Genomic DNA, 26,038 nt, shown 5'->3' with positions numbered 1-26,038 from the left:
TTCGATTAGCTCGTTTGACTTTGATAAGAAATGGCATATATGCTATTTCATAAAAATTGTCTGATTGAATAGTAGCATTTGTATGAATATCAACAAAATTGATAATGACAGTTGTTTGAGATTTCGAGCTCGACTCGTATGTAATGAAGGAGTCGAATTAGAGCTCAAGTTCAAGTCACAAGTCCCATTTGTCGAGTTGATTTCGAACACATTTCAAGACTTGTCCACTTAATCGACTGAGCTTTGAACCTGACTCGATAAAGGCACGAGTCGATTAACAGCACTGAATAGAAATAACTACTAACAAATCGTGCTTGGTTAATGCTTATGTATGGACTTATGTAGTACAATTAGTATTATATACAATTGGTACGATTGTTATATATTTTTTTTAATAATTTGACGTACACTCACACAATTTATTGTATTTTATGATTTGATGTACGTTTTGTATAACTTTTATTACACATTATAAAATATAATAAAATTACATAATTGGATACCAAATCATTAATATAATAAAACAACCACACCAATCACACCTATTGCTAACCCATATCTACCGCCAAACCCTATATGTAGATGAGTGCAAACAGAATAAAATAATTTAAAACCACCAATACCTAATAAGCCATGGTTGGTTAAGTGTAGAAATTCTCTTTGAACATAACTTGTAAGGAAAAATTTGGGCCCATATTTTAAAGGCCAGAGTCAGAAGGGTAGTAATACCTCGGCCCTCTTTTGGGTTCCCTTCATTGAAGGGTATTGCATCTTTGGGCTAGTTCCGTCCATGGGCTACAAATGTTGCTAGTAGAACAGTTCTGCTCACCCAGAAACTAGAATACCATAATAAAGAAGAAAATTTGTGCGGAAAGAAACAGACAGGGAGTGAAGGTTAAAGAATCAAAATATCAAAAGATGGGAGACGAGAAGGTGAAGAATGAAGCAATGGAGATAATGGGACTATTTCAAGTGCTCCCTCGCCTTATCGTCTTCGATCTTGATTACACCATCTGGCCTTTCTACTGGTTAACCATTTTTTATTATTTCCTCTATTTTTCTTGAGAATTCTGTCAATTGTTTGTTGCTTGTGATTCTTGGATTAAACCATCACTTTTTCCCGTTTCTGTTTCTTTGGTGAATCCCATCTAAGTTTGTACCTGGATTTTGAAACTTTGGGTTTTGCTGGATGGTCAATATATGACTGTTTCGAGGAATGCAAATGTAATTCATCCTTTCTTGGCTTTAGTTAACCGAATCAGATGTTATGGTCCTTACGGAGTTCCCGTTTTGTACTTTCTGTCAATCTAATGTACTTGGACAGCATAAGAGCTCATAAATAAATGCAGATTACCCACTAAAGTATATTTGTCATGTTTAGTGAAACTTGGCTTATTTTTAAGGGCTAATCAGTGTTTATGATAAAATGTGGTCACTAGACAACTTATCACGCTTGTTATCTATGGTTTACGTTATGATTCATTAGCGATGAGGCTCAGTACTGGTGATTTCGTACGGATGATCCAAAACGGTTTTGGACAATAAGTTTGTATCTATCTGCACATCCACTAAATTATGTGATCTTTCAGGGAATTTTTCTTTCCAAATATAGTTATGCTATGTCTCGTGTCACAATACTGGAGAAAAGTGGACAATTTCTGCTGATCATGTCCTTTTCTGTCTGTTTGAGTGTTTATTTTTCTCCTTGGAAACTCTTATTTGTTTATTTTCCAGTGAGTGTCGCTCCAAACGTGAAATGCCATCGCTCTACCCTCATGCCAGAGGCATATTATATGCACTCAAGGACAAGGGCGTTGATGTTGCTGTTGCCTCGAGATCACCAACAGCAGATATAGCAAACACATATCTTGACAAATTGGGGATAAAGTCAATGTTTGTTGCTAAGGTGATCCAGTATAGAAGTAATTTATGTATTATTTTATTTTATTTCATTGCTACTGCTGACTTGAGGTCATCAATTTGATAGTCTTCACAAGTATCAGAGTACGCAATGAAATCTTGTCTTGATAGTGGATGTCACGGAGAAACAGGAACGCATGACATGAGTGAAGTGGCAACATTTCCTAACTTCTTGAATTGGTTAGAAGTCTAGGCAGTGATGTTGCAGCCCCTAATTAGAGTTCTGGAGTAAATAATTGGAACTCCTTTTATTAAATTAGTGTTGGGCAAGCATCTGATTGTATTTTCTTGCATCTATGAATGTTCTTTCTGTTATTTTGGTAAGCAATCCCTATGAACCTTTAGAATTTTTACATTGTCATACTTTCCTGTGATTGCAGTATCCAAACTGTGATCTTTTGTAGCACCGATAGGTTACTAAAGTCGAATTTTGTGAAAATCTTTCATCAACTACAAACTTCTTTCGTGCACCATATTTGTGCGTGGAAGGTGCTATTCAGAAGTCTGGTTTAAGGGTGTGTCAACTTGATATTTGCACATGCCTATTTCATTGTGGGGATTCATTTAACAACTGAATTTTGCTTACTAATATACGGAGTTAACCAAAATGAGAAAAAAAAAAGGTGATGTTTTATTTTCTTGATTTATGGCCTTCAAGTGCCTGGTTACACGTAAACAAAATTTTGATATTCATTGATATGGTGGTTTTGCATCATTGTAGGGAGCCCCCCCCCCCGGGGGGGAGGAGGGGAAGGGGGGTGTAGATGTTGTCACCAAGAGCTGTTGTCTTACATTTGCTTACATCAATCGACTCTAACCCTTTGATAAGTTGTGACCTGAGTAGTTACTAAAACCGAGTGCAAACTCTCTGTGTTGCAAAACAGTTCTTAGATGTTTTGCAAAGTTTTAGATAGGATACCATGTATACAGTGACTTATCACTAGATTGCTTGTTTTTGGCTGCAACACTGAATACTTGTCATATTCCAGGAAATATTTTCCAGTTGGACTCATAAAACAGATCATTTTCAGAGAATAAACCAGAGGACTGGTGTGCCCTATAATGCAATGCTCTTTTTTGATGATGAAGATCGGAATATAGAAACGGTACCGTCTCCTTCCTGGTCCTGGTAGTTTGATTTGATTATCGAACTTATTGTCTGTGATTATGGTACCTGTGGTTCCTTGCTGAGTGAATGCATACCTCAGTTTTGAGCAATATTGAGAAACTGAGTTTTCTTATCCTGCAAATCCAGTAATTTGAAGATTTTATATTTCAGGTGTCAAAAATGGGCGTGACAAGCATATTGGTGCGCAATGGGGTAAACCTTGCTGCTTTGAGAGAAGGACTTTCAAAGTTTTCTCAAAATTTAGCTAAAATTGATAGGAACAAGCAAAAGTGGCTGAAATTTTCGCAAAAACCAGGTTCATCAGAAAGGGACAAGGAATGATTTCATTTTTGTTGGGAAGTATGATATTCCTAGTCGTTTAATTGGGAGAAGATCATATTGGTTTCTATGCTCGTGGAGCGCATGGACATGACATATTGTTGTAATGACACTTCATAATAGTGGACACATACTTCTGTAGCAACCCTTATTTATGGATGTAAGAGTTTCGTTTTTCGGTTCACGTCACGAGTTGAGCTTGTCTAATTAGTTTCCTTGGGCAAGATGGCTATTCTCCTATCCTTTTCTTCAAGCAGTCAATGCAAGAGAATTTGTGGCGCATTGGACTTTTTCCGTACATGATAGCTCAAGTTGGTCAATCCTGCATACAATTGTCTACAATTTCGACTAAATGGTAGAGAAAAGAAAGAAATGGAACATCATCTCCAATTGTCCCAAGTAAATTATAAATGTTATTGACTTGCATAAGTTGTTGGATCTAATGATATTTACTTGCCTAGGATAGTGATGATACATGCTGTGAAAGAAGGGACGCTGTCCCTTTGGGGACGTCCGATAAAAAAGAAAGAAGAGACTCTAGTTTATTAGCCAAGAAGCCTTACCATTAAACTTTGAAGAGTCACAATGGAATTCGCCAAGCTTTCAAAATCAGCAGCGTAGGTTGATACGTGCTCGTGAGGAAAGCCATCAGTTGTAGAAAAAAGGAAATATAATTATAGTTCCCTAACTGCCCTGGGGGTGATCTGAATATTGGAGTCATTACCCTTAAAAGAGTTTTTTTTTTTTCTTCCTAAAAGTTGATGTTTTACAATTTATCCCTTGTTAAATAGTAGTTCTGACAGCTGTTTTCTTATATAAAAGTAATTTAAAAAATTGAGCAAAAATTCACATACCTTGAAACATGAGTTTACAAAATTTTCGTCGAAGTACTGGAGCAATCAACAAAGATTCGAAATAATATCTTGCACCAGTACGGAAACAATCCAAAGTGGAAAGGTCCCTTTGTATGCATACAGGCTACAGCCCCAACACGAAACTGACCAGCAGGGGTGGATTGGCGAGTTGTCTCAGGTGCAAGTGAAATGCAAACGTTAGACTTAACTGTACAAATAGGCTACTTCAAGCTTCACTACAGTGTACACCTAAGAAAATGTGTGGTCCAACTCAAAAGAATAAAACCAGAAAAGAATTTATGATTATGGTCTCTGATTCCCAGTATCAAAAGCTTCCATTCTAGGTCGAGCAGCAGCATGCTCCTGAGCTGCCAGACTCTGCACTTAAAGTCTTCTCAAGCCCTATCTTCAACAAGCAACGCCTCAAGTTCCTCTCTACGACGTTCCAACTCCTACAATAAGCGTTAAAAAAGAAAAAGAAAAGAAAAAGCATGAAAAGACTACGTCAAGGATTTGAGTTGACACTATATAAATTTCTCAAATTCTGAAAACAATGTTTAACAACTTGCAAATATTTTCCCAAACCTAACAAATCCACTAAATGTCTTTCACAGCAAATATCTTACAATACACAATGAAGGTAAAAACGGCCTTAATGGCATGCAATTCTTTTTGATTCGTTGTCAGCTTGCAAATTTAATCATTTTAAATGGGTCAACTAGCATGTTTTCTTCAACGTGCATGCAGTGGTTTATTTGCAAATTCACCAAGCTTCAAACTAACTTATTTAATGCATTCTACTGCCGAGCAGCTCATTTGTGTTGTGTCAAAAATGGCCACCCGTGCACCCGATGGTATGCAAACTATTCAATGTGATACATTTTACCTCTAAATCCTTAACAGCTTGATCCCTAGAAACTTCTTTCTTCTGACGAGCACGTTTTAATGCACCAATGCATAGTATGCCCTGAAAGTTGACAAGATGAAGTATCACAATTACATCTTAGATTAGAAATCAAAGAATATTCGAATTGCAGATGGGGATAGTCAATAAGGACAGATTCTCTCTCTTGTAAAAGTAAACTCCTGGAAATTAGGTGAATTACATTCTCTTAGACTAGAGAGTTCAAAGAATTAATGACAGGTTTATCCTTCTCCATAGCAGATATTGTGCTTATATTACTTACTGATACAATATAAATCAGCCCACAGGATAGAAGCAGGTAACATGCTATCTTCTGAAGAAGCACAAGCTCTTGTCTTTCACCAGAATATTCTGGGAAAGCTCTTGTCATCACAGCAACACTGAAACAAACTAGAAGATATTAATAAAAGAAACATGTTTAACAAAAACGAGTTGATTATAACATCCACAGCTTCTCTAACAACTGCTGAAATTATTGCAAAGAGGGTTCAGCCTGTGGTTCTCTTACTTATACCAAATGGTACAAACTCATCCTTAGCCAGTTAGTTTAGGGGTGGCAAAGAGACGGGCTGACAAAGATTCTTGAGTGATCCAAAAGCTAGGTAGAAATTGGCATTTTATGGTACGAGCAAATGGTTTTGGACAAGAATTGGACTGGTCTTATTAAGTGCTTCTGTTGGACACTCAACATCAACACTTGCACAAGTGTTCCGAAAAATGGTTCTACACTTCCCTTAAAAGGTATAACAATATATAGCGGTAGGATATCCTGCAACCAAGTTTCTCATACTTCACAGATGGTTATTGACCAAACAGAAAACCTTACTCTGATAGTTGCAACACAAAGATACTGCAAGACCGGGATGGGAAATCGTTGAGAAAACCATATTTTGCAGATTTAATACCATTTTAACATTGAAACTAGAGGTTAAAATGTCAAATGCTTTACAACTTTTAGGTGGCAACAAGAGATCTTTACGGGATCAATAGATTGACAAGACGTTACATATGCTACACCTATTAATCATTCACTTCCATTACAAATTTGAGACTTTGAAATGCTTCCAAATTAACCACACAAGAATATGGAAGCGAAACATTCAACAAACAATATATGGTTCTACCAACATTAACTGAAAATCTCAGGAATTTGAGATAGGAAGCCTAATCCCAACCATTTCTGCAATTTAGGTCCTTAATAAGTTTGTGAAACAATAAGAAATCTTAAGTAGCTATACTACTTGGCAAGGTCCCTTAAACCTTTTTCAATAAACGACTATACCTGTCAATTAATAATTTTCACACAGCTGATGAAAGCAACATTTCATCCATGTAAAATCACACAGAATAAGAGAATTTGAGTATACTAAGCCCATATTTTGAAAGCAATGCATCATTTATTTCGCGTGAATCAATCCTCAGACTTACAAGATCTGCAGCATACCCCTGCCAGCCCAATACTCCAAGACCTGAGTTAAGTTGGTGAAGACTGTTAGACAAATCAAGCTGTTTTAAAAACAAATATTGAAAATGCTGAGCATGGTAATACCAGCAAAACGTATCATCAATTTATTCCTTTCACAAAATGTTGTGAAAACTAGTTCAGTTTCTTTTTCTTCTTAATTGCAACGTGGCTTAGCATAGTACATAGAAAGGCCGTGAACAAATCATTCACATCCTTTTTAATGGCCTTAAGAATTCAGTATATGAAGCATCAACAAGGCAATAATTCTTGACAGGCAGCACAAGTAGCAATGGATGATAAATTCAGAATCAGTAAGACCAAAGTTAAAGCATTTAGACGGACCTTATGCTGCCTGTAGGATGGATCAAAATCCAAGGCATATCTGATATCATGTTAAACCGTTAAACCATGAGGTCATTTTTATCCAAAACCAATTGACTGTGAGCGAAGAAGCATCCTATTCAATACCTTATTAGCAATTTTTACAAACTCTCAAGGATACAAATAAGTCCTTCAAGAAGGACTACCATAATATTTTTCCCTTTATCTCTCATAACACGATTATAATTTACGATCAAGTATTTACCACACAAAAATATGACAATGATACAGCTTTTGAAACGACATAGTATTACAAGAGCACATACACAGAACTGCAAATTCTAGTACAAGAGAAACTGAACACTTTAGGACAACGAAATTTCGTCATAGTTAATCGGAAAAAAAAAAGAAAATAAAAATAAACATTGAACCTTCCAAAACTTGAAAATGAATCCCCATTCCATCTCAGCTAACACTGCAAAAATCGCAATTACGACAGCGTAGCACCTGAATATTCCATCAAATACCTACAAGAGAAAAAAAATTCCCGCCAAAATAACCAGAGAGTCCTCATTTTGCCAATTTTAGGAACATTGCCCATATAATTCAATAAACAATACGTAATACAATATTCTGTACTACTATTAACCCACTCACCCACCCACCCCCCGGTCGCCCCGCCCCCCCCCCCCCCAACCCCCAAAAAAAAAAAGAAAAAATGATATAGAGATTGAAATTACGTCTGATCCGTTCTTGAAGGATCGGATGGCTGAGAGGATGTTGACGGCAATGCAAAGTAAAGCAGCTAAGGCTGTAATGAAACTGAAGCATCTACAGACCACTAAGAAGGGGTCGGTTCCGGCCCGGACTGTCCGGGTTGCAGAGGAGGTTGATGAGCTCCCGCTGTTACTGCCTCTGCGTGGCACAGGATGCTCTCCCTCGTGGACGTTCGTCGCCATTGATTTTCACTTCCTTCAGGCTTCAGCTCAGCATAATCTTCACTAGCTCAAACAACAATAGAAGAAAATTAATTATTTGGCTTTAAATTTAGGGATTCCCTCTTCCTTTTTTGTTTTTTAATGTTACATTTTCCCTTTTTTGTTTCTTTAACAGGCTTTGTTTAGGTATGTTTTCTGTAGGAGGTTCTTTCCCCTACCGGTCAAGGAAACCGTGGGCCGTGGCGGGCAGTTGCCAGTTAGTTGAGGACCTGTTTGGATTACTATTTTATGAAGTTTTAGAAAAGAGGTACCGTAGCGATTTGTAATTTGATCCACAGAAAAGTAAAAAAATTTTGAAAAAAAATTACTTTCTAATTAAACATGCACGTGTCTCAATTTTCACAGTTTTCAGGCTTTTATTGCCAACTTATTGTTACAAAACAAAACTCAACTATGGTTACATTGGTAACAGATTCTAGAAATTATTTCGACGTTGGTGTCATTTCTCTAATGGATGTCTATCAGCACTCATTAAGTTTAAACGTTTGATTTTTTTAAAGATAAAATTAATTAGGGACAGTGTATAAAATGCAAGAGATAATAGTAATTATAAGTGTATATTAACACACAATAAATTGAATGAAATTTAGGTGTGTAAATGGGAATCGAGTTAATTATTTCTATTGGGTTAGTAGGAGTAATTCTTTTGTTTTTTCAGAAAGAAAGCAATAGCCTTTTTTGAAAAAAAAAAAAATTGAAAGCTCATTTTTCTACCCTTAAGAATTACTGGTACTCAATTACGTAGACGGACTTGCCAAGGGATACATTAACTAACCCTTTTTATACAGAGAGAGAGTAAGGCTCCGTTTGATAAAACTGAATCTGAATTCTGAATTCTGAATTCTGAATACTGAAACAATTAATTTGCTGAATATTAAGCACTGAAAAAAGATATATGAATATCTGAATCTTAATGCTGAACATATTTATACTGTTTGATAAATATTTATAACTTAATGCTTAATAAGCTAAATTGTACAATTTTGCCCTTCTATCTTTTAATCCAAAAAGGAAATAGAACCTATGATTTAATTAGCTTAAAATTGTTAGGTATGAAAATGGCAATATTTATTTTTAAATCAAAATAATATAAAAGAAGAAATATATTATGGAAAAGTCCAAATATTGGTGCAAATATATTTTAAAATTAGAGTTTGATAAGAAAAGTCCAAATATAAGCAAAAGGAAGCTGCAATAAACAAGTTTTAAATTCACACCAAATTATATAGAAATTTAATTACTTCAATGGAAAAATGTTGACGCTACCTTGGAAATAATGAATTTGAGATCGGTGAGTACGGTAGCAATAAAAAAAATTGGGAGGAAAAACATGACAAAATTATGAAAGAGTAGAAAGATGGAAAAAGATAAGGAGTAGACAGATGTAAGTAGTATGGAGAAATTGTAAAAAGGTCATTAAATAGAGAGAAAATAGAAGTAGAAAGCCATTAGACAGAGAATGTCAGGTTATTTAATTAGATAAGGATTTTGGATAGAGAATATTAGGTTGTTTAATTAGATAAGGATTTTGAATGTAATTAACAAACAATGATAGATTTGGTAGATAAAATAAAGTAGTTGAAGTAAATCTCTTGATTCTTATCAAATTAAGCATTCAGTTACGATTCTTGTGCTGAAAAAAATACATACAAATTCAGCACCACTTAATAAGTTCAGCAGAAAAATTTTTATTTATCAAACACCCAAAACATCTGAATGTCTGAATGAATTCAGTTTCAGCACTTTTTTATGTTATCAAACAGACACTAAAATAGACGAATACCAGTTCTACCTGTAAAGCATACTTTTGAAAGCCATGCAGTAAATTTGAGGATAAGAGGGTATTTAGAATTAAAGATATTCCCAAACATTTGCAGGCTTGCAAGAAAATAAAGTAAAAGAAATCTTTTAAATTATGAGAAGGAAGAAAAGAAGGAAAGAAATTATCATCCCACCGTATTAGTTAGGGGTCAAAATGAGATGGAAGATCACTAACTTGCTTATTTACAAGTTTACCCTACCTTTTAGATATTTTGGAGTGGGGTTGCTGGGCAAAAGCGATATTTTATATATCTTGGAGTGCTTTTTTTTGGGAGTTTTTACGAAGATAATATTGTAACAATTTTTTAAATATTTGATGTGTACGAAAAAAAAGATGGTTAAGAAAATATTTTTAAAAAATGTCCAAATAAATTTTCATGAATAATGCAATCCAAACAATAACTCTTCTTTTTCTTCTTTTTTTTCTCCATTTTCCAAATTTAACGAATTGTTTGTATACATTTACTCTTTTTTTGCATGAATGCAGTAGAAGTATGGAAAATGGCTCCAGTAAGGTGGGATGGTCTAAAGGACAAATAGCATAATCTATGGCTTTGGTAGGAGAAAGCTACTCAGTCTATATCAAAGGATCATGGACCAGATAGAGTTAACCTCACCATCAATATTTTTTGGCAAATCTGGAAAACAAGAAACAAAAAAGTTTTCGAAAATGGATGCCAGGATCCACACAAATTTGTCATGAAAGCTCAGAAGGATTGGATGGAGTATGAGCAGGCAAGGGAAGAAGAACAAGACACCAATGCACCCCCAAAAACAGTGAGCACCATAACAGAAGAGAAACAGCAAGGGAAGACAAGATTTGTCCGTCCACAGATGCTGCAATATCAGCAAAGATGATAAGGACGGGCCAAGGAATTGTGGCAAGAAACTGGAAAGGAATGATCATGAGAGCAAAAGGGATAGTCAATCAATACAAGGGTGTACCAAGCAAAGAAGAAGCTCTGGCAATCAGGAATGCAATGTTGATGGCTAAACATGTAGGATGGACGAAAATAATAGTCCATTCTGATAGCAAATCAGTAATAGACCAGATAAATAGAAGCAATGACTATGAATACAGCATTGCAACTATTCTGGAAGATGTGTAGGAACTTAGAACACATTTTGAAAGTTGTAGGTTTGTGTTTATGCCTAGATCAAAAAATGAAATCAGCCATGCTCAAACTCAATTTGCTGTCAAGCTAGTGTATGATCTTGAATGGGAACAAGACTTCCCAATTTGGCTGATGGACTTAGTGAGAAAGGAATGAGGGTAGTAGCCCTTTTTGTAATTAAATATTGTATTATCAAATGGTTTCATATATATATATATCTGTTAACGTTTGTGGGGAAAAAAAAGAATTGTTTGTCTACATAGTTACATACATATACTGTAGAGCCATAGTTCTTATTGTTCTTTGAAATGCCTTTTAACTTTATTAAGAGGCAAAGCTTTCCCCTCGAACATTCTTAGCAATGAATAAATAAAATAGAAAAGAAAAAAGGTAGGGACCTTAATTTGGATAATGACTCGGTACAATTATATTTTGTGCTATTTTGTGTAGTCATTGTATATATTTAAATTTTGTATATATAAATATTTTATAATGTTATAGTAAATATATATTAAATATTTTATTTATGTACATAATTGTTTACTCTAAATAATATAATGTAATTATATATCTAGTAATATAACAAGTAGAAAATCCAATCGATACCGTACCAGACCTCAGCCGAGCTGGCCCTTCTTCCCTTTTATAGGGATTCAAGCCACCTCCTCCGTATTTAAAAGCATACAAGGTAGTGTGGTTAAGATTGTCAATCGACCTTGTGAGTTGAAAAATAAAAAATTAAACTAAACTCGTAAAAAATCAACTTTTGAACAAAGAAGGGTCCGAGTTTACTTATAGTCGACTTGCAAATACTTTAGGAGTTTGGTCGATATTGGGTTCATTCCAAGTTTATAATTAAATATGTAGTTATATATAATATATTTCTAAGTTTTATCTATTCTTATATAATTATATAAAGTATGAATTTGTTAAATTATAATATGTTAATTATAGATTATATGCATTATGATCTCGTGGTTAATCTTGGAAAGGATCCAACGAGAAAGTATCTCAGAATATCTCTTCATATCTAATTAGTCATTTTATATTCGTAGCAACAAAACTTGAGGTCTTAATAATCCAAGAATTAGAAATTACATGGAGCTATTCATGAACGTAATTTGACATATTATTTGGGTAAGCCATTTTTCTTTTCCATATCTTATGATTTGCTACTAAACTAGTTTATTTTTTTAAGTCAATAACAAAAGCAATTTATTTTAATGTTTTTTTTTTTGAAGAGAAACTTATACGATAGAGGAATATATATCATCTAACTTTCATTATTTGAACAAAATTTGCTTTTTAAAAATTTATACACTTTTCATAATTTCATATTTTTCATATGAAATTATCTGGCAGACAAAGGAGATAGAATTATGACACAAAATGTGCTAATAATAATTTTGTAAACATAATTAATATGAGACGTTTATTAAATTCTTAAATTGTCCTTTGTATCCTTTATTTTGTTTATTGACCATTGACCAATGAAGCGATGATATTGGAGAGGGAGGAATGGGTTGGGTGAGAGAAGCGAGAAGGGGCACGTAAGAGATCCATTTACACTTAAAAAAAAAAAAGGTAATGATAATGATGATTAGTTTCGTTACATTCTACCCTTCTGTTCCTGTTTACTTAGCTCACCTCGCACTCCTCGGTCCTATAATCCTATTCCAGTTTATACATAAAACACAAATATTCTCGAATCTCATCATCAGTCAACCTTACAAAAAATGGAGATTATCGGAGAAAAAGCAGTTGTATCATCATCAGAAAATGGTAAATCCGAGACAGAAACGACGGAGAGCAGCTCCAAGGACGGTTCCATATGTGGGTTCGATTCCCTCCATCACCTCCTCCAGGAGTCCCTTAGCCCTCCGCTTTTCCAGGTAACCACCAGTTTTGCTTGCATCAACTTCGTCTCCCCGTTTGCCCTACTCAAGTCAGCACAATTTCAATTTCACCGCCATTTTCTTTTTCTTTAGCAAATTTTAACCCCCGTTTATTGAGATTGGATACTTATTAATCTGTTTACTAAGTTGCTGATTATAATCTTTTCTATTAAAGCCCGCTGGATTCTGTTCGAAATGATTTGACCAAGCTGAAAGAGTAGTCTGGATATAGTTTAGATTTTTAATCAGATGGTGTTTTTGATCGAATAGGTCTGGATGTAGTTTATAATTTTTTTAATCATGTGGCGCTTTTTAATCGAATAGGTTTGTGTTATAGGTTCTTTTTTTTTCGCAATTTTAGTATCCAACGCTGACCTTTGGTGGATAGGATCTTCTTCACTAAGCTTGCTAAATGGGTCTTTCCAATTGTCACATTCTAATAGCTAATGTTTTTTCATATCAGTAATCATATCAGCAATAATCTGTGTATAGAACTTTGTAAAGGCTCGGTCTTAGAGATGTAATACACGCATCACATCAGATTTGCAGCCTACTGTTTTATTCTATCTTTTTTCTACTTTATATGATGGGATGCTATGTTGATCTCATATCTGTATGTTATAGGAGGTGAGTCGTCTGCTTCTCGGTCTGAATTGTGGAAAATCACTTGAAACCATTGCTCTCCCGGAGCCTGCAAGAGCTCTTTCTTCAAAACATGATTTTGATCTCCAGGTAATCGTTTATAGGGTCTGATGTTGATTTTATCTAGATTTATACTTGCTACCCTTAAGTTTCTTTACTGTTTTGTGTTTTTTGAGTGTTGCTTTAGCTTCTCAAAAGTGGGGTTTTTCATCCATATTAGGGGTAATGTAGGAGACATCTGTATTTTTCCCCTCTGGGATTCTTATTCGAGTTGAGATTGTAATCCAGGATGCTCATACGAGAGAGACTACTCGTTATGCTAACTCAGCCATAGATTTTGTGAAAGCTCAACCTTTTTGGGGATTGGATCTGAGAAGTAACACATTTTTGCTTTTTCTCCTTAGATGTTTATCTGATGATGTTTTGAACTTCTTGTTGTTGTGATGTTGAACTGATTTTAATACTTACTTTTTAATAAAGCTGCAAAAAGAAGTGCAGCAAATATGACCCAGGACACATAGTATGTGCACAAATTCTTCCCCAAGGGTATGTTGGAAATAAATGAAACTGAAAATTCACTTTCTCAATTCTCCACTTTGTGTAGTCAGATTGATTTTCATAACTCTCATGGCGAATTGCTTGGCTAAGGATAAAATTTTTCTTTTTTCCATGATGCATGAAATGATTCGTCAGCTTGCGACTGCAGAAACGTACAAAGCTTAAACTTTCTATTGCTTGATGCAGGCATATTCTTTTCGTGCTGACAAGGAGTCACTCAGAGGACCTCGATTAGTAAGGGTTGGTCTTGTTCAAAATGGTATTGCTCTACCGACAACTGCACCCTTCTCAGACCAGAAGAGGGCTATTTTTCAGAAATTGACACCCATCATTGAGGCTGCAGGTGCTTCAGGGGTTAACATAATATGTTTGCAAGTGAGTCTAGTTATTCTAGATTAGCAGTTTCTTGTCTACAACCTTCGGCGTTTCAAGTATAACCAACAAGCATGACTTCTTTAGGAGGCATGGATGATGCCCTTTGCCTTTTGTACTCGTGAGAAGAGATGGTGTGAATTTGCTGAGCCAATTGATGGGGAATCAACAGAATTTCTTCAGGAATTTGCGCGTAAATATAACATGGTCATAATAAATCCAATTCTTGAGAGGGATATAAAACATGGGGAGACCCTTTGGAACACTGCTGTGATAATTGGAAATCATGGTAACATAATTGGGAAGCATCGGAAGGTAAGTGTTGGAATCAACTAGCATTTCTTCTTCTTAGTCTCTTAGTCTTGTTACATGTGCTCGATTCTGAAATGCCTTTTAACTGTATTTGCAGAATCATATACCTAGAGTAGGGGACTTCAACGAGAGTACATATTACATGGAAGGAAACACTGGACATCCTGTTTTTGAGACAGCTTATGGAAAGATTGCTGTTAATATTTGTTATGGAAGGCACCATCCACTTAATTGGTTAGCTTTTGGCTTAAATGGGGCAGAGATTGTCTTCAATCCATCTGCTACTGTGGGTGAACTCAGTGAACCTATGTGGCCTATTGAGGTACCAATGTTTTTGAAATTCTAAAATGTGAATTGTTTTCTCCTGCAGAATAATTTCTCTGTTTTCAGTTATCCTGCAAAATGGAAAGTTCTTACCAACATTGACTAGTGTTCAAGACATCTGACACAATTGAGGATCGGATTTCCGGTATCTGTGCAAGTAGTACCTGGAGAAATTTTGTTCCTCATGGTTCTTAGTTGGCTGATTGGCAAGAATTTTATTATGGCCTTCTATAACTCGTGTTGATGCCATTGTTTTGCAGGCTCGTAATGCAGCAATAGCAAATAGTTACTTTGTGGGTTCAATTAATCGTGTTGGAACTGAGGTCTTCCCCAATCCGTTCACATCAGGAGATGGAAAGCCACAGCATGCAGATTTCGGGCATTTTTATGGTTCCAGTCATTTTTCCGCTCCAGATGCTTCGTGCACGCCTTCTTTATCACGCTACAAGGATGGGTTGATGGTATCAGACTTGGATCTGAACTTGTGTAGACAACTGAAGGACAAGTGGGGATTCCGTATGACTGCTCGATATGAAATGTATTCTTATTTACTTGCTCGTTATGTGAAGCCAGATTTTGAGCCCCAAGTCATTTCTGATCCCTTGCTGCGTAGGAGCACATAATACATTGTGACATTGCATCTTAATTTAAGTGCAGCGAGAGGGAACTGTTTCCTTCTTTTAGTTGTATGCTTTGAACTAAATTCCTACACCCTGTAAACAAACACTTCGTCTTTGCCAACTATCGTGCATTTATTATATCATCAAGATGCGGGAACTTGGTGTCTGATCATGTTCATGGCATTAAATTATTTATTTCATCGTCGAGTACTGAGTTTCAAGTTGTTGAACCCAATCTCCGAGTTTTCATTTCATTATAAAGCGGGCACATATATTGGTCACGGTTTCGGCGAGATACAAATTTTTGAAATATTCAATATTTTAAAAATTGTAAAAAAGTATGATAAATAAAAATAATAAAAATTTAGTAAAAATAATAAAAATTTGAATTGATTCGAGGGAGGAGGGGCTGGAACGGTTGTCAAGGTTCACGGCCATGATTAGGTCAAAAAAATTTGTGTGGCTCAAATCACTTCTTGTAACTCAATTTTCACGCCGTGTGGGATCCACAAAAATGTTATTCTAGTATTACTCACTGTTGTTCTATTGTTACATTTTATACAGATGATGTTACACCGTGTGCAAATGGTGTTACACCTTCCAGAACGGTTGCTCTGACAACCATTCCAGCCCCGGATCCTAATTCGAGGTGATTCGGCCGTTTCTATCCGTCTGGGAGACGTTTTGATCAAATTCTCGTTAATTCGGTCGAGTTTTCGATGATTCATTATTTCGGACTCATTTCGTCCCGATATCAAAACGAAAAGTTCCGTTCTGGTGACGCCGCCGCCGAGTCGTCACGATCTCAGCCGAGTCTTTGAACCATAGGTGTAACTAGATAGAGCGGTAGTGACGGGTGTCTTTGCAAACGGTTACATCTTAAACTCCAGTCAGCAAGTCATAATTTTGTTGATCATAAGCCTAGGCTCTTCTGTAAGCCTAGGCTTTTGAAGTTACTGTGGGGATTAGATTTATTTGCAAAAACATGCTTACTTTTGTAAGAAAATGTATGGAAACATAAGCCTAGGCTCTTCTGATTAGTAATCTCGTGGATGTTTGATGGTAGCCCTTCGAATTTGATAACCTAGTATCTGTGTTTGCCCATGTTATTCATTTTATTTATGAAAAATGTGCAAATATAGTGATAAGTAATTGTTGGCAAAAAATAGAAAATGACAAAGAATTGCTGAACAAAACCGACGAATGAAGTGAAGATAATTTTTTTTCCTCATATAATTGTTTGTAGACAAGCAGCATAAGAAGGATTATAATAGCCAGAACCTATTTTGGGGTCGTTGGATTGGGAATATGCTATTTTGCTCGACCACAAAATCAATTCGGCGGTCGAGTCAATGTTGGACAAATCAGAAACATCCACCATGAACATTTAGGCCCCTCAATTGAAAAAAAAAAAATACAATGAAATAGATGAGCAAATGATGGAAGGAAACCCATCCCAAAAAAATAAAAAAAAAGAAATAACACTTGCGAGAGAGAGCGTGTCTGTATATATATAGAGAGAGAGAATCGTTTACCTTTCATCAAATGAATTTTTTTCATCTTTCATTTTTTTATATTCATCATTCAGTTTTAAAATATTAATTTTATATCTCTTCTAAATTTAAATTGACAAATTTTGGTCACAATCTAGATTTCGAATCACCTTTAAATTTGAAATCGCCACGTGACTCATATATAATTGTTTTGTAGGTATAAAAAGGTCAGATCTCACTTGTTTATAGGAAAAAATGAATATGGATTAAGTCAAGTCATACCATTTTAGGGCTTGAGTTAAATTTCACTATTTTAGAACAATAATTGAATATGCACTGAATCATTAGTTTAACGGCAAATGGTATCGAATCTTTTTGCTTCTAAAAAATGATCACTATGAGTCCTACATGAATTCATGGTTAAAAAATAATCAAAACTTAAATTGGGACCATATTTTGTAGATTTTAATTAATGAGAAATGTGAAATTAATATTTTAAAAGTGAAGGGACAAAATAATTTAAATTATTTGATGTGAGAAATGATTTGAACAATATTTTGTATACACGCGTGTGCGTACGACGAAGAAAACAAATTCCTTATCCACTTTTACTTCCTGTGCACTGTTCAGCTTAATCCTCTCCTCCTTCAGTCTTCAGATAGCCTCTTTTCCCCTTTTCTCTCGTCTAGCATCAACAAGCTTGTACGATTGCTGTAGTAGCTTCTGTACCTAACGACGTCGTTCTTATCATCCTCACCTTTGCTATCTGATTCTAGTTATTATTATTTTACATGGCGTCGATAGCACCGCCAACTTTTCCTTCCCCGTCGACTAGAACCGATCCGAACCCGCACAAGCTCAATTTCTCAAACTCTGTATTCTCGTCGTCATCTCGACTAAAGCGCGCCTCCTCCAACTTTAACTCGCACCATCATTCTCTCTCTAGGGTTTCACGTTCTGATTCTGTGCTCTGCCGCTGCAACAAAAGTGGCATTCCGGATAATCCGTCCGAGGGTGATGACTCGTTGGTTCGGGGATGGGACTCGGCGATTCAGGACGTGTTTCGGAAAACGATGAAGAGGTTCGATGATTATGTGAATTCATTCTGGAATCAGGATGTGAGAGTTGGTAGTGGGGTGAAAGGAGGTATAGATTATGGTGGAGTCGAGCTTGAAGACTGGGATTGGGAGCGGTGGAGAAAGCATTTCAGTGATGTTGATGAGCAAGAGCGGATTGTTTCCGTTCTCAAGGTTCGTCTGTGAAATTTTACCCTTTTTTTGGGTCGAAATAGTTGATATTTGCAGTACGTGTTCGATTTTGTTTGTATGGTGCTATTTGCTAGTTAGAAACGGGTTAAATAGAGGTAAAATATCTATAAGGTATTGGACTTGTAGTTCATCCAAAAAAGGAAGGGCATGACTGAATGGGAAAAAGAAGACACTGGGAGTGGGATATGAAGCCTACGCCGAGTAGTTGGCAAAGTGGGAATACCAGTAAAATAAGTGGACGTTGAGCTGCAACTTGTATGACAAGTTAGAGGCTGCATGTGATATACGGTAAAAGGAGTGGCATGCAGATGTGTTTGGGTGATTACAAGGAAAAGATCAGTTCATAATGGGATAATGTGAGTTTCCATGGTGGAGTGTGAAAAGGAACTGGATTTAAGCATCGCTTACTAGCTGACTGATTTAGCTTTTTGTATTGCCTGGTTGGCTGTAGAGGCAGATGCGGTATGGGCGGGGAATATAACTGATGGTTTTCTTTTTATTAAACAAAATTTTGGGGTCAAGCTTATATTAAGCAAATAATAATATAGTTGATGATATCTTCTTTTGTTGGTGGAATTTTCTTGTCATTAAAGGAGCTCCATAGTAGCTTGATCAATAGATTCTGTAAACATTTTAACATTAAAAGCACTGGCTTATAGATATTAGTAGGTATGGAACCCTTGTGGTGGCTAGCATAGTAAAGTGTGGGAGATTCTTTATTACCAATATCTGAAAGTAGAAATTAGTAAGACTTGGGTGAGCAGCCTGAGGTTAGGTCCCTAGTTCATCGGGCTGACTTCTTTCAAATCTTGATTATTTGCATCCTTTTTGGGTGCAACAGAATAGAATAAAATTTCTCCCTGAGGATTACTATGAATTCGAAACAAATTTGAGGTGGAAAAGTAGAAGAATAAATACTGATTGAAGTAAATTGTCTTGGTTGTTAGCACGTAGGTGATTGGATTACCATTATTTAATTCAAATTGTAAATGCTTATACCTGAATACTCTTGAAATGTATGCTCTTACTCGTTCATGCTTTTTCACTATTATCCTACTTTAAATGAGAAGCTTGCATTTCAGACTTACAAGGGTTCTTTCCGGAAGATCTTTATAACCTTAAGTTTTCGTCCTTGGGGAGCACTGATTTTCTTCATCTGCTTACTGCTCTTGATTGGCAGGATCATGAAATCTTAACATATCCAACTTTGGGAGGCTTCATGGTTTTCTAGGCTGTATGTTGATTATCCATGATTGATTAGGATTCATCATTTTAAGCTGCTTTTACGCTTTCAGTGTCAGTGGGGAATGCTTTCTTAGTCATTGTACTAATGTTATAAGCTTACAAGCAATGACTTGTTCTTGTGAGGTTAGCTGATTTTTTTTTTTTTTTTTTTGGGGGGGGGGGGGGATTTGATTGACGGTATTCACTTGACTTGTCCAGGAATGGAGCTTTAAAAGTACAATATTTGTGACCAAGACTTTGCCAAATGCATGGGCTGTTATCATTGTGTTACTACGTATAATCTTGTACATGTAGACCAATAAAAGCCACAAACCAAGTCATTTAAGCAGCAGCTCATTTCAGCATTTCAAAAGTCCTTGAAGCCTAAATACACTTTCTTTTTCTTTCAAAGGGAAATAATGTTGGGACAGCAGATAATGTTGGCTGACTGGGGGCCCTTTCATTGATGTTATGCTGCTTGATTTGTCTGGGAGTGTAGCTTTAAAATAGAATTTCGTGACTAAGGTTTTGTTGAAGGAATGGGCTGCTATTATTGTTTTACTAATAAAAGCCACAGACCATGTCATCTACTCAACAGCTCATTTCTGCATTTCCAAAGCCCATGATACCTCAATACACTTTATTTTTCTTACTGTGGGAAATAATGTTGGGATGGGACATCCCTAACTACTCTACTGGGTTGTGACATGTGTGGCCCCTGATTTTTGAGAACCTGGAGCTAGAAGTACGCAACTGTTAGCTGCAATCAGCCATAGCTAGACTGCAACACCATCAAACATTTAGTAACATCAGAGGGGGTTGTCTTTGATTTAACCTTGATTATAATCCTTTTAGGTGTCAAGTAAATTTTAACAGGTCATCTCATCCCCCAAAACTTCAAGGCTTGGGGGTTAGAGAATACTTAAAGCAGCAAAATAAATTTTTACATTCTATATTTGATCTAACATTTGAACTTTGCCATATAATCAACACTTTTCTGGGATTTAAGTTTTTCCTTTTTCTAAACTTTTCCATACACTCTTGTATTTGAGTGAAGATGTTGTCTTTGTCGTCCTTGAAATGGCTGTGGGATTCCGAAGGATGTTTTTATGGTAATTTTAAGATGGATTATAACTTAGTTGGTAAAATTTTCCCAATTAGAGCAGAGACTTTCAGCATTTAAACATCATGCTGATTATTTCTGCAATCATTTATGCTGTGTCAGTCATTTTATCTGTCTATGTGGCAATTTTGAAGGCTATTTTGGTTAACCATGGTATGCTTGCTAATGATGACACCAATTAATCTGCACAGTCTCAGCTAGCTAGTGCTATCAATAGAGAGGATTACGAGGATGCTGCCAGGCTTAAGGTGGCAATTGCAGCTGCAGCTACAAGTGATACAATTGCCAAAGCGATGTCACACCTGAATGTAGGAATTTTTTTTGCTGTTGCTTTTTGTCCAAGTGTCATTTATTTTGTATGTTGGTTCATCTATGTCTCGTTTTTCAATTTTTGCCTTCACGACAATAAGTTATCACTATCTCTCTTTGATTTGTGGAGCATGATGCAGAGAGCTGTGCAGGAAGAGCGCTATGGAGATGCAGCTCTTCTACGTGATTATGCTGGTGCTGGATTGGTAAGTTAGAGTAGCACTTGGGAGTATTAGAACTGTAATTTGTTGAGTCTGTTGTCCATATTATATGCAATCTACAATCCTATTTAAAAGGTTTTTCAATGGGTTAGTCTATGCTGCATTTTGCCTATTCCCAAACCAGTTCTGCAGCTTACATATCAAGATGTTGACCAATTCACCTAAGCAGTGAATATGGTGGACCCATCATGGACCTAACTGAACCTTGCTCGCACATGTCATGTATGTTGGACAATTGTCCTATGTTTGTGCATACACTTGTACACGGGTAAATATACTCTCTTTCATACAGAAATATATGGAAAGCTGATTTTATAAAAAGGTCTTTATCCACCTTGAGATTTACGTCAGCGAGCAGCATATTCATGCCAATTTTAGAAAAGAGGGTGTGGATCTTGGCAAGTAGATGGGCCTGTATTAAGAGCCAATCACTTGAAACATCCAGATCCGGAACCAAGTCTGGTCTTGTCCTGAGTTGCTGCAGACCTAATATTGGAAGTTTCTAGGTAAGGAAAATACCATGAAGAAAGAAACGAAAAATCTGAAAATAGGTTATTAGGAGAACATCATCAGCCAAGTGTCCTTTTTGTCACATTGATAACAATCTCTCGGGTATGAACAATGGTGTCTCATATGGAGTTGAATTCACTCATGAATATATGTGTTTCAGGCTGTTTCTTACATGACCGATAACCCTAGCAAATGTGAGTTCTTAGCGATGTTGCTTCTTGTTAATAGCTCATGCTATATTTGTCCTGCATGTGTATTGCTTTCTGTCCTTTGTAATGTGGTTTGACTGGACCTGCTATTTCAGGTGGGGTGGTGGGCTGGTATTTCAGAAGATACTCATGATCCTTATGGTTGTATTATTCACATAAGTGCAGAGCATGGGCGATATGTTGCTAGAAGTTATAGTCCACGGTAAACCACCTTTAGAGTTGAAGTTTGCAATTTTATGCCTAGACATTCTTATTAGTTTAGATCTCTGTTTGATTGGCTATTTTATGTGGAAGATGCTAATGGAGTAGTCAATAATGTACAAGTAAAAACCTGCTCCACCCTCCCCCCAAAAAAACCCCAAACCCCCAAAAAAAATGGAAATAATAGTAACCCAAAACTAATCTAATTGTCTAAAATGTATTGAGAGCAGCCTGGTATTTGGCTAAGTTAAACCAGTAGAATCCTTTTTTCCAGAGGGATGTCCAAAGTAGTTCACATCCATATAATGGACTTTTTTGGTAGAGCATAGAGTCCATTGTCTGATTGATGCTGGCAATTCTAAGGATGTTAAAAGTGGTTGATGCAGGATCTCTGTCTGACCATTCCTCTTTAAGGCACATTTTTTCATTGTTATCTACTCTGATCTTAGTAAGCAGTCAATATGCACTCTTTCTCCAGCCTTTGAGCTGCAGGAAGCAATCTAATGGTGATATAGTTTTCTGTTTAATCCCTTTCTTGGATCGTTGGTTCTGTTGATCACTGTCCTATTAACCACTCTTCTATTAAGCTTGCTTTAGCTTATTTCACTCATTGAGTATGAGAATGTTGATGGGATCATGTTTTCTACTGTCAGGCAGCTTGCTACAGCCAAGGATGGCGCCCCATTATTTGAGATTTTCTTTACCATGAATAAGAAGGGTGAATACAAACAGCAGGTACCTTTCTTTACCAGCTAAAATTTGGTGAATGAAATGTGTTCATGGAGTTATCAGCATGCATGACACATGCAGGGAGGAAGATAAAATTTTGTTTTACTTCCATGTTAGCTTATTGTTTACACAATGATACTCATCGAGTATTGTGGTTGTTTTAAACCTGAATGTTATTTGCTTGGGGTGTGGTTCTGACAGATGATGTGATCTTTTTCCACTGAATAATAGGAAACCGGCAACTATGCATTCTATGCCTAAATCTACTCCACTAAGTGGATAACTAGGGCAAGTTTGGTAGCATTTGATATTAATGCTTCATCAAAGGCTGGAGAACAGTAGTTTAGTTTTCTTGTGTCTGTTTGAGAAACATGCATGCAGTCGAAGAGGATGCCATACCTTTTTCCCTTCTCTTCACTTGATATTCAGCTTCTTAGCCATTGTTCAGTTCAATAAACATGTTCCTGAAGCATGTAGATAGATTTGGGTCTTCTGTAATATTTAAATTTGATAGTGAGATATCTTGTTTCTTTCACATGTAATTTTGGGAATTTAATTTGCATGTCAGGCTGTTTACTTGAAACGGAGGAAAGCTCCGTTGGATTTTCCTATTCCTCCTTTCAAAACATCAACTGGTACCAGTAACTTTGATTCTCTCGGTTCAACTGAGGACAGAAGTGGCCTGTTGGAAGAAAATGCTGAGGATTCAACGGATAGTGATGAGAGGGATGATGACTCTAGTCTTGAGAATACCCTGCGAGACCTGATCCCTGGTGTGAAGGTCAAAGTTCTGAAAGTAACTGCACCAGGGAAGGTTGACAGGGATCTTATATCTAAGGTCGTTGAACAAATAATTGAGGAAGAAGATGAAGAACAGGACATTGAGCTAGAAAGTACTGATGCTGATGATGAAGTTAAAGATGAAAATGATGATGAGGACAATATTGTATTGAATGCTGATAATGGAATTCCTTATGGCGAAGAGCAGAGTCAAATTGCAGTTAAGGTAGTTGTTGGAAGCTTGGTGTCAAAATTTTCCCCTGGTTCCCAACCAAAGGACCTGCTTCGGGTCCCAGCAAGGCTAGAGAAACGGGGCCGCTTGTCATTTACCTTTACTGTAGAGGAGGAAGATGACAACAAACGCATAGCTGGTGGTGACGGAAATACTTCACCTAACAAAAAGGCTAAGCTTCAAGGTCTGCGCAGCGTGGACCATGTGATGCTTGATCTTGCAAAGTTCATTGGCAAGGGGCGGATACCTATGAAGGTTAGGCTACAAACTGTTATCCATCTATTGCTTGTGAATCTTTGAAGCTTTCTGAATGACAAACTGAGCAGTTAAGGATTGTCTCAATGAGCAGGTGCTAAAGGATGTTGGTGAATTGATAAATCTCACACTTAATCAGGCTCGAAATCATCAACCACTGTCTGGATCAACAACATTTAGTCGCATTGATATCCCTGGAAATCAGGATCCATTGAATGGTAACTTAGTCTGGATAGTGTTGCTGTTTAAAATACTAATTTTCCATTATTTGTTGCTCTGCTCTTCTCAGCGCATCATTTTAGCCACATTCTGGACAAGTTCAGAAAGCATGTTGTACATTTCTCAGGACTATATATAGGTGCCCATGGGCTCTATACTTCGGAGGTTATCCATTTGAGGCGCAAATTTGGTCAGTGGAAAGAAGATGGCCGAAAGGAGGAGCCTCCCAATGTTGGGTTCTATGAATATGTCGAGGCAGTAAAACTGACGGGGGATCCTTATGTGCCAGCTGGCCAGGTAATTTTCTATTGTTGATACCAGTTATCTGTCTGACATTGTTTGGCTCAGGTTTTGAGCTCTGTGTGTATGTGTGTGTGTACTGTGTGTGTCTATTTGGTGATGAGGGCTTTGGGCTATCCTGCTCACCCCCATGTGGAAGAGCTCTAATCAGCCAAGGATGCCCTGTGATGTAAAACTCATTTGCTGCTTAACTTGCTTGTGGATTTTCATTACTTATTCAACATGCTAGGCTTGTGTTTTATTTAGTTGAAAAAAATTGTGGCATCCTAATTTTTCTGTTTATCATATACTCGTTGCAGATAGCCTTCCGTGCCAAAGTTGGAAACAGATATCAGCTCCCTCACAAAGGGATAATTCCAGAAGAATTTGGGGTGGTATGTTGCTTTTTAGAAAATCAATTTGTTTACTATCTTTCTTCTTTTACTTGATTTTTCTTTTCCATCAATTGTACAATACTTATACACTAGTAACCAGATTATATGGTGCATCGATTCTTATTTTCTATTGCATCTTAACCCCAAAAGAATATTTAAAAAAAAAACTCTAATTGTACATGTATTATGTTATTCGTACCTGTACTGTTGATGTAGGTTGCTCGTTATAGGGGACAAGGCAGGCTGGCTGAGCCTGGGTTTCGCAACCCTCGATGGGTTGATGGTGAACTTGTCATTTTGGATGGAAAGGTTCCCGTTGCTTATCAACTTCTGCAGTTGCATTTGCTTTATTTTCCATCTTTCCATAAAATGTATCTTTCCTCAGCTGTTGGACTCATGAAATGTTCCTTTAACAAATCCTTGCAGTACATTAAAGGGGGGCCTGTGGTTGGGTTCGTGTATTGGGCCCCTGAATTCCATTTTTTGGTGTTTTTCAATCGGCTGAGGCTGCACCGGTGAAGTCTGCTTGTACATAGATTTGACGCTGTTCATGCTTTTGCAGTCTTATTACTAGTCTGATGGGTAGGTTCATTCAACTGAGCATCACAGGAGTTTTTTTTTTTTTTTTTTGTAACTTCCACATATGCACTTGATAGCCAATGGGTTCCACTGACAGATGATGCAAAGAAGACTTTTAATATATCTCTGTGTGTGTGTGTGTGTGTATATATATATATATATATATTTGTTTTGCAGTTTAGATGATCTTTACTGTTATGAAGTCCTTCGAGTATCACTGCAGAAAGAAAGCTGGATGGTTTCAACTAATTGGCAAGACTTGGATGAATACATCTGACGCTTATGAGACAGAGAAATATCATGAAACTAACTACCGAACTTTTAACTAGAGGTTCGAGGAGTCCCCAAATTTTCTGGTGCGGCAATTTCTTAGGGCGTTGCCGCTCTGGTTTTCGGTTAGCTTCCATGCCGGAAATGTACATA

The 26,038-nt window shown here is 36.6% G+C and overlaps 4 protein-coding genes across 5 annotated transcripts; 3 read left to right on the top strand and 1 right to left on the bottom strand.

Moving 5' to 3' along the window:
• Positions 1-833: 833 nt before the first annotated feature.
• LOC113731620 (uncharacterized) lies at positions 834-3,551 on the top strand. The gene is made up of 4 exons (XM_027256987.2): positions 834-1,028; positions 1,735-1,906; positions 2,910-3,026; positions 3,200-3,551. Exons 1-4 carry the CDS (start codon positions 919-921, stop codon positions 3,368-3,370), a joined length of 570 nt encoding a protein of 189 aa, XP_027112788.2. The 5' UTR covers positions 834-918; the 3' UTR covers positions 3,371-3,551.
• A 641-nt stretch (positions 3,552-4,192) lies between these two features.
• LOC140036801 (uncharacterized) lies at positions 4,193-8,036 on the bottom strand. The gene is made up of 6 exons (XM_072079587.1): positions 7,673-8,036; positions 7,364-7,459; positions 6,575-6,615; positions 5,409-5,526; positions 5,108-5,188; positions 4,193-4,673 (listed from the first exon to the last, which is right to left on the bottom strand). Exons 1-6 carry the CDS (start codon positions 7,889-7,891, stop codon positions 4,617-4,619), a joined length of 612 nt encoding a protein of 203 aa, XP_071935688.1. The 5' UTR covers positions 7,892-8,036; the 3' UTR covers positions 4,193-4,616.
• Positions 8,037-12,435: 4,399 nt separating this feature from the next.
• Positions 12,436-15,755, top strand: LOC113731618 (beta-ureidopropionase). The gene is made up of 6 exons (XM_027256985.2): positions 12,436-12,758; positions 13,386-13,493; positions 14,148-14,336; positions 14,421-14,648; positions 14,743-14,967; positions 15,230-15,755. The coding sequence occupies exons 1-6, from the start codon at positions 12,603-12,605 to the stop codon at positions 15,590-15,592; spliced, it is 1,269 nt and encodes a 422-aa protein (XP_027112786.1). The 5' UTR covers positions 12,436-12,602; the 3' UTR covers positions 15,593-15,755.
• A 1,904-nt stretch (positions 15,756-17,659) lies between these two features.
• On the top strand, positions 17,660-25,964 carry LOC140036800 (protein EXECUTER 1, chloroplastic-like). Of its 2 annotated transcripts, XR_011840358.1 has the most exons (12): positions 17,660-18,332; positions 20,889-21,005; positions 21,147-21,212; positions 22,042-22,148; positions 22,801-22,882; positions 23,445-24,143; positions 24,238-24,361; positions 24,490-24,659; positions 24,962-25,036; positions 25,253-25,345; positions 25,463-25,618; positions 25,793-25,964. XR_011840358.1 is itself a non-coding variant. In XM_072079585.1 (11 exons), exons 1-11 carry the CDS (start codon positions 17,874-17,876, stop codon positions 25,553-25,555), a joined length of 2,085 nt encoding a protein of 694 aa, XP_071935686.1. In that variant the 5' UTR covers positions 17,660-17,873; the 3' UTR covers positions 25,556-25,736. The 2 variants fall into 2 exon arrangements, 1 of the variants encoding a protein (XP_071935686.1); XM_072079585.1 differs by lacking the exon at positions 25,793-25,964 and having other exon boundaries at positions 25,463-25,736.
• The last annotated feature ends 74 nt before the right edge of the window (positions 25,965-26,038 follow it).

Source organism: Coffea arabica, chromosome 2e (genome assembly GCF_036785885.1).
Source record: "Coffea arabica cultivar ET-39 chromosome 2e, Coffea Arabica ET-39 HiFi, whole genome shotgun sequence".
Lineage (NCBI taxonomy): Eukaryota > Viridiplantae > Streptophyta > Magnoliopsida > Gentianales > Rubiaceae > Coffea > Coffea arabica.
This window is presented reverse-complemented; position numbering and strand designations above follow the sequence as displayed.

What these genes read in the sequence shown, in the direction of transcription:
- LOC113731620 (XM_027256987.2), top strand. Translation starts at nt 919, where the DNA reads ATGGGAGACGAGAAGGTGAAGAATGAAGCAATGGAGATAATGGGACTA. An exon ending in ACCATCTGGCCTTTCTACTG is followed by an intron (nt 1,029 to 1,734) that starts GTTAACCATTTT and finishes TTTATTTTCCAG; the next exon opens with TGAGTGTCGCTCCAAACGTG. An exon ending in AAGATCGGAATATAGAAACG is followed by an intron (nt 3,027 to 3,199) that starts GTACCGTCTCCT and finishes TTTATATTTCAG; the next exon opens with GTGTCAAAAATGGGCGTGAC.
- LOC140036801 (XM_072079587.1), bottom strand. Translation starts at nt 7,891, where the DNA reads ATGGCGACGAACGTCCACGAGGGAGAGCATCCTGTGCCACGCAGAGGC. An exon ending in TCATTTTCAAGTTTTGGAAG is followed by an intron (nt 6,616 to 7,363) that starts GTTCAATGTTTA and finishes AACTTAACTCAG; the next exon opens with GTCTTGGAGTATTGGGCTGG. An exon ending in GGCTGATTTATATTGTATCA is followed by an intron (nt 5,189 to 5,408) that starts GTAAGTAATATA and finishes GTCAACTTTCAG; the next exon opens with GGCATACTATGCATTGGTGC.
- LOC113731618 (XM_027256985.2), top strand. Translation starts at nt 12,603, where the DNA reads ATGGAGATTATCGGAGAAAAAGCAGTTGTATCATCATCAGAAAATGGT. An exon ending in TAATTGGGAAGCATCGGAAG is followed by an intron (nt 14,649 to 14,742) that starts GTAAGTGTTGGA and finishes CTGTATTTGCAG; the next exon opens with AATCATATACCTAGAGTAGG. An exon ending in AACCTATGTGGCCTATTGAG is followed by an intron (nt 14,968 to 15,229) that starts GTACCAATGTTT and finishes ATTGTTTTGCAG; the next exon opens with GCTCGTAATGCAGCAATAGC.
- LOC140036800 (XM_072079585.1), top strand. Translation starts at nt 17,874, where the DNA reads ATGGCGTCGATAGCACCGCCAACTTTTCCTTCCCCGTCGACTAGAACC. An exon ending in AGGGTGAATACAAACAGCAG is followed by an intron (nt 22,883 to 23,444) that starts GTACCTTTCTTT and finishes TTTGCATGTCAG; the next exon opens with GCTGTTTACTTGAAACGGAG. An exon ending in TTCCAGAAGAATTTGGGGTG is followed by an intron (nt 25,037 to 25,252) that starts GTATGTTGCTTT and finishes CTGTTGATGTAG; the next exon opens with GTTGCTCGTTATAGGGGACA.